Source organism: Eretmochelys imbricata, chromosome 7 (genome assembly GCF_965152235.1).
Source record: "Eretmochelys imbricata isolate rEreImb1 chromosome 7, rEreImb1.hap1, whole genome shotgun sequence".
Classification (NCBI taxonomy): domain Eukaryota; kingdom Metazoa; phylum Chordata; order Testudines; family Cheloniidae; genus Eretmochelys; species Eretmochelys imbricata.
The window spans coordinates 83,223,485-83,238,947 of NC_135578.1; the positions used below are offsets into that span (position 1 = coordinate 83,223,485).

At 45.7% G+C, this 15,463-nt stretch overlaps 1 protein-coding gene across 1 annotated transcript in view; it reads right to left on the reverse strand.

Annotated features, from left to right (window-relative positions):
- The window catches only part of CDH23 (cadherin related 23), a 498,190-nt gene that overhangs the window by 171,630 nt on the left and 311,097 nt on the right, over positions 1-15,463 (reverse strand). Inside the window, exons 15-18 of the mRNA XM_077821918.1 lie at positions 13,919-14,156; positions 11,038-11,143; positions 10,022-10,149; positions 437-509 (exon numbers count right to left, since the gene is read on the reverse strand). Coding sequence (XP_077678044.1) covers positions 437-509; positions 10,022-10,149; positions 11,038-11,143; positions 13,919-14,156 — 545 coding nt within the window. The remainder of the gene's footprint in view (positions 1-436; positions 510-10,021; positions 10,150-11,037; positions 11,144-13,918; positions 14,157-15,463) is intronic.

A 15,463-nucleotide genomic window follows, 5' to 3' on the forward strand; every position in this document is an offset into this window, starting at 1 on the left:
ATGGCTCAGTGGAAGGCCTAACAGTTTGAATCTGTTGAATCAGCAGGGGAAACAAGACCCAGAACCAATGGCTTTTCCTCAGAATGCCCTTCCTTCAACTCCCCCCATCCCTGTCTGATGCTAAAACACCCAAGCGGGTTAAGCTGCTACAATGGTATGTGTGGAGAGAGGCAATGTGCATGACTGTGCACATCTCGTGTGTACAATGCATTATGTATGTATTGAAATCAGGAGGTCTGGGCATTAGGCAGTTAATTCTCTCTCTGTGCAGACTTGCTTCTCTTCGGATGCTGACACCCTCTGCCAGGTAGTTGGGCTCTTTTGGAATCTAATGCCACATCCCTATTGGCTGAGTAGGCGGCCATATAAAATATTACAAGACAGACACCACAAATGGGAAGCTACATAAAGAGAGTGGGAGCACACTTTTCCATACCTGCCATGATGTCCTCCATGACAGTAATGACATAGGATGGCCGGCTGAACGTGGGTGGATTATCATTTTCATCCTAAAGAAAAAATAAGAGATGTTGGAAGACACTGACTTGGAAAAAGACAACAGAATAATGACAAAACTCTGGTATGAGAAGACATGGAAATGTCTACCTCCTATTGACTTGCTGCCCCATTTGGACGAGAACAGTACAAAAAGGGGAGGATTGTCTTGTGGTTAAGGCACAAGTCTACAACCGGGAAGATCTGTTCGCAGACTTCCACTGCAACTCTGGTCAAGTTATGATACTTTGTCTTTCAGTGCCTTAGTTTTTTTAATCCATAGGATGGGGACAATAACATCTCTCTCCCTGGGGGTGTTGTGAAGGTTAATTAGCTACAATAGGAAAGTTGTTTGGAGATGAGAGTGCTATGTAAAGGGTAGGCATTATTACCTGCTAACACTGTCTAGGGGTCATGCAAACACTGGGAAAGGAAAGGCACCTTATTTTGTACATTTCTTTTCTACTCCATTTTCTGTACTACTCTCTTGAAAGCTTGAAAACAAAGGGCTCACCTCCTCTCTGTTTCCAAATTGTGGTCAGCACAAAAGGAGCGGGCAGGTATAAGGGAGCCACTTACAGCGCCCTGATTCTGTTTTGTTTGGGACTGTATGCCAGTCAAACAGAAAGCATCGACATGGCAAAACATAGCTCCATCAATGCTCCTTCCCTCTCCAGGTTCTTCGCATTATGAGTAGGGAGTGCACAGCTGGCAAAGGAGCCAGCTTTCCCAGCTTTATGCCTGCAGACAGCTTACCTCCCCCGAAGGGAATTTCTGCTTGCCACTTTGGCCTGATCTGGCCACTCTGACTCAATGGTTCAAAGTGGCTAGAGTGGAAATGAGACTCTGGCCAAAAGTGTCTTTCCCTACTAATTTTTTAAAATAAACACATCTGATAAACACCAATTCCCTCCACCCATAGGGACTGACTCCATGGGTGTTTGGGGACTGGAACATCCATGGGAACAAAATAGTGGTTGCTCAGCACCCATTGGTGGGCCCCGTGATCAGCTCCTCCTCTCCCTCCCAGTGCCTCAGCTGTTCAGCAGTGTGCAGGAGGCACGGGGGGAGGGGACGAGTGAGGGCAGGGCATGCTTGGGGAGGGGGCAGAACAGGGTGGGAAGACATGGGGCGAGGGCAGGAAGAGACGGGACCTTGCGGGGAGGTTGAGTGGAGGTGGGGCCTGGGGCAGAGCAGGGATCGAGCACTCCCAGGGAAATGAGAAAGCCAGCTCCTGTGCCTCCATCACTCACATCCTTCATCTATAGACATTTCAAATGGAGCAGAAGCCATAGTGGCTTCCTTTCGTTAGCTTCTCTGCATGTGCACAAGTACCAGTAAAGATGTTAACAGGAATGTCTATTAATTATCTGCCTCTGCAGAGCCACTATAATTCTAGAAAAGTGGTGGATTCTCTCTTTTGTTTTGCAACTGATCGAGCTTACAGTTTCTGGGAGGGATGGAGTGGGAAACTGATGTACAGAATCCCAAGGAGATTCCTTCTCTGATTTAAACATTTTCAGTTAATTAAGTCTGGTACTATAAACTGCTTTCTTTCTGGTATTCATCAGAGAATGTCTTGTGAGCATCTCCTCCTCCTCCAGCACACAGTTTTAGAAGGAAGCAAAACATTACAAGAGCCAAAACCAAATACAAGCAACATCTCCTCCTCCCTCTTCTTCCTCAGAGCTGCACACAGAGATTTTATCATTCAGGATCACACTGGCCAATGACACATGATCCCGGAAGTCACGGTATCTAAGGTGCCCATCCTGCTGATGTCTTTTTGAAATAAAATGGATGTGAGCAATATACATTTAATAACTACCAATATTTCTTGCAATGTATAGTTGTGTCATTCAATCCTGTATACATTTTGCAATGTATTTAAATTAAATTACCTTTCCCTCCACCTGAAATATGCACGCCGCTGAGTGACACAGTTAAGCTGACCTAACCCCCATTGTGGACTGTGCCCTGTTGACAGAAGAATTCTGCTGTGAGGCTGCAGCTGTGCGGATGTAGGGCTTCCAGCGTAGACAAGATTCGATACTGATGCGCATGAGCTCTGCTCAGTGCAGGGCCTACAGCAGAGGGGATGAGGGGAGGTGACTTTATACAGCTTTGGGAGGCAAGCCAGTCCTCGCTTACAGACAGACCCCCAACCTGAAGCAAATACTCACCAGCAACCACACACCACAGAACAAAAACACTAACCCAGGAACCTATTCTTGCAACAAAGCCAGATGCCAACTCTGTCCACATATCTATTCAAGGGACACCATCATAGGGCCTAATCACATCAGCCACACCATCAGGAGCTCATTCACCTGCACATCTACCAATGTGATATATGGCATCATGTGCCAGCAATGCCTCTCTGCCCTGTACATTGGCCAGACCAGACAGTCTCTAACCAAAAAAATAAATGGACACAAATCTGACATCAGGAATCATAACATTAAAAAACCGGTAGGAGAACACTTCAACCTCTCTGGCCACTCAGTAACAGACTTAAAGGTGGCAATTTTGCAACAGAAAAGCTTCAAAAACAGACTCCAACAAGAAATTGCTGAACTGGAATTAATCTGCAAACTAGATACCATTAACTTGGGCTTGAATAGAGACTGGGAGTGGCTGGGTCATTACAAAAATTGAATCTATTTCCCCATGTTAAGTATCCTCACACCTTCTTGTCAACTGTCTGAAATGGACCACCTTGATTATCACTACAAAAGTTTGTTTTATTTCTCCTGCTGATAATAGCTCATCTTAATTAACTAGCCTCTTAGAGTTGGTATGGCAATTTCCACCTTTTCATGTTCTCTGTATGTATATATGTAGCTTCTTACTATATGTTCCATTCTATGCATCTGATGAAGGGGGCTGTAGCCCACGAAAGCTTATGCTCAAATAAAGTTGTTAATCTTTAAGGTGCCACAAGTCCTGTTCTTTTACAGCCTTTGTGATTCCCTTATTCTGGGTCCAACCAGGGAGTGGTTCGATGGCAGTTGCAAGTTAGAGCCATCTCAGCCACCATAAAGGGGCCACTGGACAACAGTGAATTGGGTTCATGATTCACAAGCGATGACTTTGCCAGATGCAGTAAGAGGCAGCCAGCACAGTCTACTGACAGCTTTAAACTGACTAATTTTAAAAGATTTCCATTTCTCAGTGAGCCCCCTATACATAATGGAACCAAATTAAACACAAAATCCCTATAAACATTTTCATAAAGGAATTTCTGCTCATTTCTTGGTGGTTATGAGATGGGGGGGGGGGGCATTAAGCAAGAGAGAACCCAACTAGCTGACTCTGCAGGAGAAGCAGTGAAGCTTACTTCACACAAAGTGCTAGCAAATATACCTAATAAATAAACTCAAAAAAACAGGTTTTTTGCTCACTTTCTTCAACTGATTCTCACATCTGAAAAGCAGCTACTGCATTTGGCCAACTGGCCAAGAATGTGTGGAATAACAGGAAACTAACACTGAACACCAAGATACTGGGCTACCAGATGTATGTTTTCAGCATGTTGCTATATGGTGGCAAGATCTGGACCCCGTACAGCAGGCATGATGGAAGGCTAAACACCTTCAACACCTGCTGTTTTTGTTGTACTCTAAACTTCAAGTGGGAAACCAGAGTTCCCGACACTGAAGCATTTGAGAAAGCAAAATTGTCCAATTTAATCTATGCTCAAACACAGATGTCTCCATTGGCTCAGTCATCTGCATCAGATGTATGAAGGATCTTCTGTACAGAGAACCTGCAGATGCTCCATGGCCACCGGTACGACCTTGGTTCAGGTTCAAGGATGTTTGCAAAAGGGACTTGAAAACTGTCAACATCAACACCACAAGCTGGGAAGAAGCAACTAGTAACAGGCTACATTGACTCCCTGGTGCAGTGCAGCCCTCCAAAAGAGGCTGAAGAGAGGTGGCTGAGAGAAAGAAAAGCAGAGAGAGAGAAGAGGGAAGAACAGCAGGCCCCAAGTGCTAATAGTACACTAGTTTCATCCCTGACCCTGCACCATATGCCTACACTACTAGTGGCAAGGACTGTCACATGAGAACTGGACCTTTTAGCCACTTGTGATGCTGCAGCATGACATACAGTAAGTGAACAGCTTTTGCGCTTACACCATAGTCTTTCAAGACAGACGATTGCCACCACCATGTTCACCTATGATAATGTTAAGCGAGCCTATCTCTACTAGTAGATACAAAAAATATGATTTTCTTGTTGATGGTGTCCTTTTAAGCTTGTCTCTGCTGGGAGACAGAGACTACTGCTGTCCTGGTGAACTAAATTAACACTTGGTTTAAAATATTCCTAAAAATGGAAGGATCAGCTTAAAGGTGTTTTAAATGCCATTCAAATAATGTTAAACTGACCAAACCCAACAACAGAAAGGAGTTAAAGATGGAAACTGCCAGAAAATAAAATACCCCATTTGCTTGAGTCCCTATGTCAAGGATGAGCTTCCAGAGGCCTCTGATAGCCCTGTAGCCTTGACTGATGCTTTTGCCATTGAACTTGATATTTGAGGCCATTTCACATGCCAGTGATGCTCATCACACTCTAATTAAATTGCCATGCTCTGCTTTGCTGGCAACAGGTGATCTTTAATCAGCCTTTGCATCACTTCTGTGATGCTCAGTTTTGCACATTATCCTCCACACAGTGTATGAACCTAAATGTGGAAATCCCCTCCACTTTGTATCTCTGATCTATACTCTCATTCTTGGAGGGCATGGCTATTGGGAAACCGTATCAAACTTATTAGTGTTGTATTTAGTGTTTAATTATGGGAACTCAGGAACAAACTTGCATATTGTGAGGTGGCGGGAGGATGTCTGAGGATGGTGAAAACAAGTGAATAAATGAGAGATTATGGAATGAATTCCCACCAATTCTGGGAAAACTTATTCTGTCATTTTTCACTACTAGGTTTTTTTTCACTTTTCCCCAAATCGTCTAGTGCTGGCCACTGTTGGAGACAGGATACTGGCCTAGATAGCCACTGGTTTGAGCAGTATGGCAACACCTAAGCTCCTTCAAGAGAACTGATTCACCCAAACGGAGGAGTAAGAGCCTCACTTTCTGCCCACCACCAACCCTGCTCCCAGGCTCATTATATTTGACTCATTGGCTTCAGAGAAACTGATTTAAAGTGTTTCCCCACCACTCCACCTCCCTCGCCAAAGGCTCTAAAGCAAACTGTTTGTTTCAAAGCAAACAGCCAGTGCTAGTATCCTCTCTTAAGGGGAGACTTTGTCAATCACCAGCACCTCTTTTATTATATACTTCTATATAGTTACAGTTACTGGCTCACTGCGCAAAATAGCGTCTAGAATGTCAGTGACGGAAAGCTAGGCAGAAACTTATTAGTGGTGATATTTCCTGGGATCCTGGCATCATACTTGCTATTAGTTCTAATTCAGCGGCTCCCTCTACAAAAGCTTATTGTCCCCTAATGGGAAATCTACAAAGCGAGTTTGACTTCTTTATTAAAAACCAACAAGCAAAGGATGAAAAAAAATCACCTCCCTCCACACTCTCAGTCACTCTCTTGTTCTGTCTTTTTTAGCTTTAAGTGCCATTGTGAGCCACTTCATCATCATCATCTTTTTTTTTTTCTTTTTTTTTCTTTTTTTCAGTTGAGAGAAAATCCCTTTGGTTGCAAGTGGAGAAAATGACAGCTACTTAAAAATCACCAATGTACAAAATCAGCCAGAAGGAGATGACCTTTTCAAGTGTGGTCTTTAGACAGATGTGATTACACTGTCCATAGAACAGCCAGGGGAGGAAATGTTCAGCCACTACTAAATTCCCTTATTTCTCCCTCTTATTCCCCCCATAATATTATAAAAAGAGATGGGGGGAGGGGGAAGAGGGAAGAAGAAATCACTCAATTCTTATAGCAATGAGTTCTTCCATCTTCTGGTCCGTGCACTGATGCCACTTACAAGCAAGATCAGATCAGATCATAAGACTGAAGGGTTATCAAGTAAACAGACTCCATTGCTGATACCTTCCTTGAGCCTTTGTCAAATCACAATATGTTGCAAATGGACAATCTGATCCAATCCTGCGAAGCAACATTTATAAGCTAATTTCCCCATCAGCACACACATACCATCTCTGATAAGAACACCTGTATCAGGGTGCAGAAGGCAAAGGAAAGCATCTGGTACAATGCAGCAACCCAAACCTTATCCAGCCAGGACAGCTAGCATTTGAAAAAATAAACAACTGACTGTGACTGATTCAGTGACTGATAATTTCAGACACTGGAAGTGCTAATGTGCATTTGATATTCATGTCAGACTCTGTGCTGTTTGGTTTCAGGAACCTTTAGCTCTTTAAAAATGAGGAAAATGGGGGGAAGAAAAAGGAAAAGAGCCTCTATTAATCCTCTTGAACTTTGCAAAGATGGAAATGAATGAAGTCATTCTCCTGTCAGGCATCTGCTCTCTTCACCTCATTCTGATCCCCGTGTTCCACTGCTTTGCAAGCAACTCAGTGGAGGAATCTCCCAAGGCTTCCTGTCAGGTTACTTGGCATAAGAAGGAGAAAAGGATGACATCACTCTTACCAGTCAGCTCCTGGGGTATTACCAATATCAATTCCATATCAGGTGAATCCATCTATACTACACTCTGCTGAACTTACATCTTCTGTTCCTGTGTAACACCAAGTGCCCACAGCATGAGTTAAGAGAGTTACAGTAAGATCCAGGATGATGAGCTGATAACACCTTGGGGAGACCTAGCAGTTTCCATGAAGAAAAGTCAGATTCCCAAAGCAATCGTTATCAGGTTCTGAATACACATGACCTATAGAGACTATGCCAGGAATCTAGTGGGCGGAGAACAGACTCCGAGCAGGAACTATGGTCTAACCCTGAGTGATCACAGACTCTTTCTGTAGACTTGGGCTAGTTTACGTAAATGTTTAGTTTCTCTTTTTGTAAAATATACATAGTAATTCTTATTGTTCAGCTATTTGAAGACAGAAAGCACTTTATAACTGCTAAGTATTATCCTTACACCCCTAACTACCCCCGCCTATTGTGCTCCTCACCCTGCTATAAGCTCAAGCCCTTTACAATTAGATTTGCATGCCTAGTTTCCAATGGCTTTCATACAGTGAAAGGAGAGGAGAACAGGGGAATGGGGTCCTGATGATTGACTTCTGTTTGACTGTTTCCATGAGACCTCAGAGAGCAGCTATGTCTCTCGACTGAATCACCCTCTGTCGCTCAGACATAAAAAATGTTAGAGACAGCCTGAGTTTATCTAGCCACCAGATTTCAACTCTCTCCTCAAAACTACTACAATGTATTGGACCGTACCTTGTAGGCCCCTAAGGCTTGGGTTTGCAAAGCATCTAAGGGAGTTAGGTGCTCTACCTTTCAATGAACAGGATTCCTAACTCCTTTAGACCATTTGTAAATCCAGCCCTAAATTACTAATTTTATTTTTGTAAAGGAACTCTCTGCAAGAATTTTTTTCACTCTGCTTGCGGCTCACACCAAAATCAGTTTATGAGCTGCTTCAGCTAGCTCTGCAGAGAAGATTATGAACAAAAATTATTCCTGAGATGTGCATGTACATGTTAACATCACCGATGATGCCCGTACTCATACAAAGCTAATTCTCAATTAGAAACACACAGAGTGGGGTAAGGTGGGTTTTATTTTAAAAACACCCCTCATTTGAGAGGGAAAGGAATGCTATTTCTTTAGGTTGCTATTAAGAGGGAATTTCAAAATAATGGAGAGAAGAGTGTTTGTGCGTGCATATATATTTACGTTTGTACATATAAATACAACACATGTACCATATCGTTGCACACGATATATTACGTATATACCCACAGGTGCTGGGTGATCTCCCTCTATGATGCAAAGGCAACATCTGATGTTTACAACCGGAAACTGCAAAACAGGACTCCTGAGCGTTACTCTGGTTCTGCCACTTATATAGTCCATTGGCTTTGGCAGGTCACTTAACTTCTCTGTGTATTATTTCACATATCTAAAGCATGAGCAGAATGGTCCCTCTCTACCTCACAGGGCTTGTAAAGCCCTTTAAGATCCTTGGATGAAAGGTGCTATGTAAATGCAAAGCAGTATTTACTCCTGGAGGAATTCTGTGCCACTGCACACGTGCAGAATATATGTCCCCTGCAGATTTCTTTGCTTCCCCACAGAAAAATGACTTTCTGATGGGGAAGCAAAGGGAAGCCACATGTGACCCTTCCAGCAGTATTTTTTGTGTGCCCAGGGCAGCCGGCAGAGGTAAATCACTTTGGGGCAGGGGATGGGACTGGGGAAGACCCAGCTGGTAGCTCCTACTCTGCGCCAGGCTCAGCTGCTAGTCCCAGCTGGCCTGGGGAGGACAGGACTTCCTCTTCCCCTGCACGGCATCCGGGGCCATTTCAGACCCACCCCCAGATTTCTCCCCCAGATGTAAGAAGCTCTGCAAACTCTCCCACCCCTCACGCTTCCTGCACCCATCGCTCCTCAGCTGCAAGGGGAGGGATCACTGTACAGGGAGCTGCTCCCCTATCTGCCCAACCCCCATGCATCCAGACACCCTCATGCTCAGACATTCCTGCCGAGCCTCACCTCCCTTGCATCCAGAACCCGCCCGACAAGCCCCACTCACCCTGCACCTGGACCACCCCAATGAGCCAGCTGCACCTGGATCCCCATCCTACTGAGCTCCAAGCAGCTACACCTGATTCCCACTCCCCCAGCATCTGGACCCCACACTGAGTCCCTCACACCAAGACCTCCCTGCCAAACTCTATCCCCCCACCCCCGCTGAGCCCCACCACCTTCACCTGGACCCCCCCCTGCAGAGTCCCATTACTGTTGCACCCAGAACCTCCCAACAAGGCCCTGTGCATCCAGATCCACCCTGCATCCAGATCCCCCTCTGAGCCACCTGCACTCAGATTGCCCCACACAGAACCCTCTCAACCACACTTGGATCTCCCCACATTAAGCCCTTCCACACTTGGATCCTGCCTTGCTAAGCCTGCCTGCCCACACCTGATGCACCTGGCATGGAGGGCAGGGCCCTGGGGTGTTTCTGGGGCAGGTCATGTCCTTGCTCTGTGACAGGGTTGGATGCAGCCTCATCGCTGAGTCTGTGTCGCAGGGGGAAGCTGCACAGTGATCTCCCACCTCCGTGCAGCCAGTGGCCTGTGCTCCCCAATGCCATGCTGGAGCCTCCACATTTATTCGACAAATAAAATTTGAAGAATTTTTTCAGAATTTTAAAATATTGTGTACAGAATTTTTATTTTTTTGGTGCAGAATGCCCTCAGGAGTACATATTTTTTACTAAAGTAGAAAACCGGCTGGGGCACTGACATCAAGCATGCGGACATACTCATCTGGCAGTGCCTGTGCTACTAGCCATTAGTACGCCATGATGAGAACTTCCTGCTTGGGGTAGGACTTTGTGGGGAGGGGAAGAGTGCAATGGCAGGCACGGCTGGTACTTACAAACACCTCGATGGTGATGGGAACAGTGCTGTTAAGTGATGGGACACCGGCATCCTTGGCCATCACAGTCAGATAAATAACTCCATTGGAGACTTGCTCATAATCCAGAGGACGAGTCACACTTATCACTGAAATGGCATAAAGCATTGGAGCAAATGCAGCTGGCACAAGCCCGCTTAACAGCTAACACACGTACCCGAACGCACACATACGCATGCACGCACTGAACAGCAGCAGAACAAATCTGTCTGGTACACGCCTGGAACAACCCATTGAGATCTTATCTAGACTAGGAAAATCTGTGAGTTTTCATTCCTCACGGATATAACTCCACTTGTGCTACCACTGGCAGCAGGGGGTCACAGTGCTTACAATGAGAGAACCCACCATGGCTAGCGCTGGGGCAGTTGCTCCAGTGCAGATAACCACAAACGTTGCCATGGTCGATGCACCCTTAGTAATCCACAGAAGCATTTACTCTGAGTCAGCCTCAGTCACTCAATGGAGTTATAGCCAGCCACTCTTCAGAGCGAGCACCAGTTCCCACCCCTCCCAGTAAAGCAATTGCATTTCTTAGCAGAATTGCCTTGATTAAGGCCAAGATTTTCAAAAGTAACAAACGTTGGGGGGAGGTCTCAATTTTGAACACCCAAACTCAGACACCTTAAAGGGTCCTGATTTGCACCTTTTGGGGGAGGCAGGGACCCAAACTTTTCGGAAAATCAGCTCCCAGTAAAGTGGCCCGAGTTGGGAACCCAACACCTGAAGCACTCAAAATCACTAGTCACTTTTGAAAATGTTGGTTGATTCTTCTCCTGATCCCAGGAGTCAGGAGACCAGCGCCGAATGGCATTTCCACACACCATCTTCCGAATGCAGCCACTGCTGCAGGCTTTAGCCCACGCCCAAGCAGAAGTGTAATGTGGATAACCAAGCCACCACTCCCCCATGAGTGCCACTCGGCCCCTTGCCCCTCCACTCACGGAGCACCCTACCAGTGCCCCAACAGCGCTTACCTCCATACCCTTCAGAGACACTAATGTCAAACGAACGGCGGAAGGCTGACGCTTGCACGATGCTGTAAGTGATCTGGTTATTTGGAGAGGAATCTTCATCAGCTGCCTAGGTTGAAGCGGAAAAAAGCCCCAGTGTTACCATATAAACACAGACGCCATCTCTGAGAAATGCTGCAGCCTAATAAGCAGAGAAAAGAAGGCAAACAATTTTGGGGAAAAGATGGGAGGGAAAGAGGCTAGGGGGAAAATGAACAGTCGCGGGATGGGGGGAGGCAGTAGTGGTAAGGGAATGGATATCTGTAAATGGACGTTCCTACAGTTTATACCAGCCTTTGCCCTAGCCTAAATATGGTCATAACTAACTATCGACAGGGATCGGCAACGTTTGGCCTGCGGCGCGCCAGGGTAAGCCCCCTAGCGGGCCAGGCCTGTTTGTTTACCTGCCGTGTTCACAGGTTCCGCCAATCGCGGCTTCCACTGGCTGCAGTTCGCCGATGCAGGCCAATGGGGGCTGCAGGAAGCAGCAGACAGCACATCCCTCAGCCCACGCCGCTTCCCGCAGCCCCCATTGGCCTGCATTGGCGAACCGCGGCCAATGGGAGCCGCGATCGGCCGAACCTGCGGACGCAGCAGGTAAACAAACCGGCCCGGTCTGCCGGAGGGCTTACCCTGGCGGGCAGCGTGCCAAACATTGCCGATCTCTGCTCTAAGTGGTGAGTGTGGTGGTCTGTGGCAGGGTACCCCCTTTAGGCTACGTGGAAAGTGCATGCACGTGTCCAATTATTCCATCTTCACTCCAGCGGGTGCTGCAGGATGTCTTTCAGCAGGCTGGTGCTCACCTTCAGGCTGGGGTCTCTCATTCCTTCTCTGTGTCTGCAGTGATGCCATCAAACAGCCCCTAGTCAGCAAATGGGGTTAAACAAAAGAAAGGCAAAGAAAAACCTGCAGGCAGCTCCCTCCAGGAGTGGGACCTCTCTTACGTCAGAGGGGCCTGGGAATATCAATGTCCACTTCAGAGTTCTCTGGGCGTACAAGCCTCAGTTCTTTTCCCCTTCAGCTCAGGGGTTCTGCACCCTCCTTCTGCAAGGGCAGGGCTCCGCAGCTGTCAGTGCTCTCTCCAGGCCTGCCCAGTCTAAGTGGAGTTCCCTCTTTTTAACTCTTCCTTCAGTCCTGGCATGATTTGCAAGTGTGGCAAGACAGGGCCCCTCCAGCCCAAAGCAGCTTCTTAACCCCTTCCATGCTAGGGAGGAGTTTATATACTGCATCAGAGGATCCCTTACATTGTAAGGAACAGAAAGGCTTGATTTCCACTTGCTGGTTTCTTCTGGACTACCCTTTCATCCTCATGCTTATGCCAAATATCTTTTCCTCCTCTTACTTATGTGTGCCTTGGATATGGTGTTTTCCTTCCTTCTGGATTGCTTGCCAGAGTTTGTGAGGGCAAGACAGAAATATTCACTAATGATAGACACCACCTTACTCTGTGAATTGGTGAGCAGCAATAGCTGACAGGGTTTTGGAATCATCATCTCTCTTCACATCCCACCTCAGAGAGAAGAGTCACTGTGTCTTAAACGCCTGCTCTCCAGTCCCTCACACCTATAAAGAATAGAAACTTAGATCTAAAATATCTAAGAGATGACCACATTTCTCTTACAGTACTTACACAGCCTGAGTTTACTGAAGACAGATACCAGCTTGAAGAAAACTGCAAAAGGCCTAGTTTATTATTGTCATGCTCAAGGAGACAAGTGGGTTCCATCATCTCTTTTTTCAAACAGAAAAAGCTTACAATTTGATCAGCAACAAACTGCTCAACTCCCACAGGTAAACACTGATTTCATCAGGAAGGGATCTGATGATAATGAAGATGAGTTTGCATTCTGGAGAAAGCTTTGCTAGTGGGTATGGTACACTCCAGAGGTAGCTCTGGCAATGATACAGCTGGGATGGGAAATTCTTGTGACTCTCCTCCTCTTTGCTAAGCATGGCTTGTCTACAGTGGTGGAGCTTGTCCACCTGTGTACAGCTTGTCATGCCAATGATGAATTTTGAAATTGAATAAGCTTGTCTCGAATTTCAAACCTATCAAAATGGAAATTCCACTGCCTTCAGTAATTCTATATTTCCCTTTAACAGTACATTCTTGTCCTTCTATAGCCCTGCATTTCACAGGAACTCCTGAGCAATGATTATACAGACACTCATAATGGAAATTCATCTCTCCCAACCTCACACACTTTCTTCACTTTACTTAGCTGAATTCATTAGCATCTTTCCAATCCTGTCACAAAATCCAGAGCGCCTTCAGGGAAGTCCCAATCACTCAGTGTAATAAAGTCTGATACAGTAAATCCTGAACACATCCAAGGAAGCTGGGGGGGGGGGGAGGGGAGGAAAGGGACATGGTGAAAGTCTAGGCAGCTAGAGAAGCAGAGTCAGTTGCATTTCACAATAAGCAGTAATTAAAGCATTCAAAGGAGCAGATGGTCTGCAATTCCTTCTCCTTCTTCCCCCCACCCATATTCCTGACCAGTAATACTCCTGTTTAATTGCATCCATAAAGGGTTTAATTACAGTGGCTAGCTCTCTCCATGGGGCTTCACTGAGGTACAGTAGCATCACCCTGGCTTCAGACTGCTTTCAAACAGGAGGGGATGACAGAGCAGTGACAAGTAAAAGAGAAATTAAAAGAGTGAAGAGGAAAAAAAAAAAAGACTTAAAATGCACTTTATGCTGGTTCTCTCCTCTTCCCAGCCCATCTGAGACTAACCCTAGCTGGAGAAATCCTGCATCACGGGTCCCCCTAATAACACTGACCATTGTGGATCCGGAGAAAGGGAAGTATAGTAGAAAGTGAATTGGGGCTCCCATTTCTTACCCTGAGACGGACCACTTGAGTGACTGAAGGCTCATTTTCCCGGAGAGCCCCCAAATAGGATTCTTTCTGGAAGGTGGGGACATTATCGTTGACATCCAGAACGTTAATCCTCACTCGCCCTGTAGTCTCTTCCCCACCCCCGTCCCTGGCAATCACAGTCAGCGTGTAGCGCTGCATCGTTTCAAAGTCTAACCGGGCGATCAGCGTGATCATGCCTGTGTCTTTATCCAGGGAGAACCTGCAGAGCAAAAAAAGAGGGGAGCAGAGGAGTTACCAAGTCAAACCCTCATTTCAGCCAGACAGGAAACAGCAGCCTGAAACAACACCATAAGAAAGAGGCATAGAGGGAAACTGGAAAAGGTTTGATGCTGTGTGAATCATCTCATAGGTTCCTCCTGACTGTAACATTTCACAGTTCTATAGCCTCTTCCAACTGAGGATCTCATTGTACTTTTCAGACACTGATGCACCCTCAACCTCTGGGTGGTAGGTGTTATTTACCCCATTTTAAAGACAGAGCAAATGAGGCACCAGGAAAGTTAAAGCCAAACTCCTGAAGAAACTGAGGCACGAAGAGGTCAAAGACAAAATTTTCTAATTTTCTAGCCACCCAATATTTTCTAATTTCTAGCCACCCAAAATTTTCTAGCCACCCAAATCCACATTTAAACACTTAAATAAACAACCTGATTTTCAAAGGGGCTGAGCAGCTGCAGCTCCCATTTAAGTCAATGGAATCACACCCAGGATAAATTTTGCCCCTTTTAAGCCTTATTGTCAATACCCTATTCCTTCCATTGTAGCAAAGGACTCCTGGTCACTCACCCACAGCAGAAGCGAGTCCATGTGTAGCTCTAATACTATCATAGAAGTGTAGGTATTGGCCTCAAGTTACATATTTGTGCAGCTAGGTCCTGATTAAGCAAAGCAATTAAGCATGTTTCTGTTTAAGCACAGGTTTAAGTCCTGTTGCTTTAGCAAGCCATAAAAACCTTCATCTAGTAATTCCTGTACTGAACCCAATAACTTGTGGCTGAACAAGAGCCTACCTTTTAAAAAACACCCAACCCAGATTTAAAGACTCCAAGTGATGGGACGATCCCGCATATCCCTTGGTAAACTGTTCCAAAAGTTAACTATCCTCACTGTTAAAATTTGCACTTTATTTCCAGTTTGAATATGTCAAGCCATAGATGATATTACACCTTTCTCTGATATATTAAAGCTCAGTCTAGTATCAGAAAATTTCTCTCTGTGCAGGTACTTATAGACTGCTTGAGTCTTCCCTTTGATAAATTAAGTAGATTGAGTTCTGTAAATCTCTCACCTTAAGCTGTGCCTGCCAAACCTGAAACCATTCTTGTAGTTTTTTTCTGAACCCTCTCCAATTTTTCACTATCCTTTTTCCAAGTATGGACACCAAAACCAGATACAGATCTGGACTGTTATGAACTGGCAGAGATGGCTGGGCGTGGCTTGAACAGTATCTGCACTTAGTATAGGGCTGATCCCATTGAAGTCAATGGAAGTTTTGCTATTCAGCTC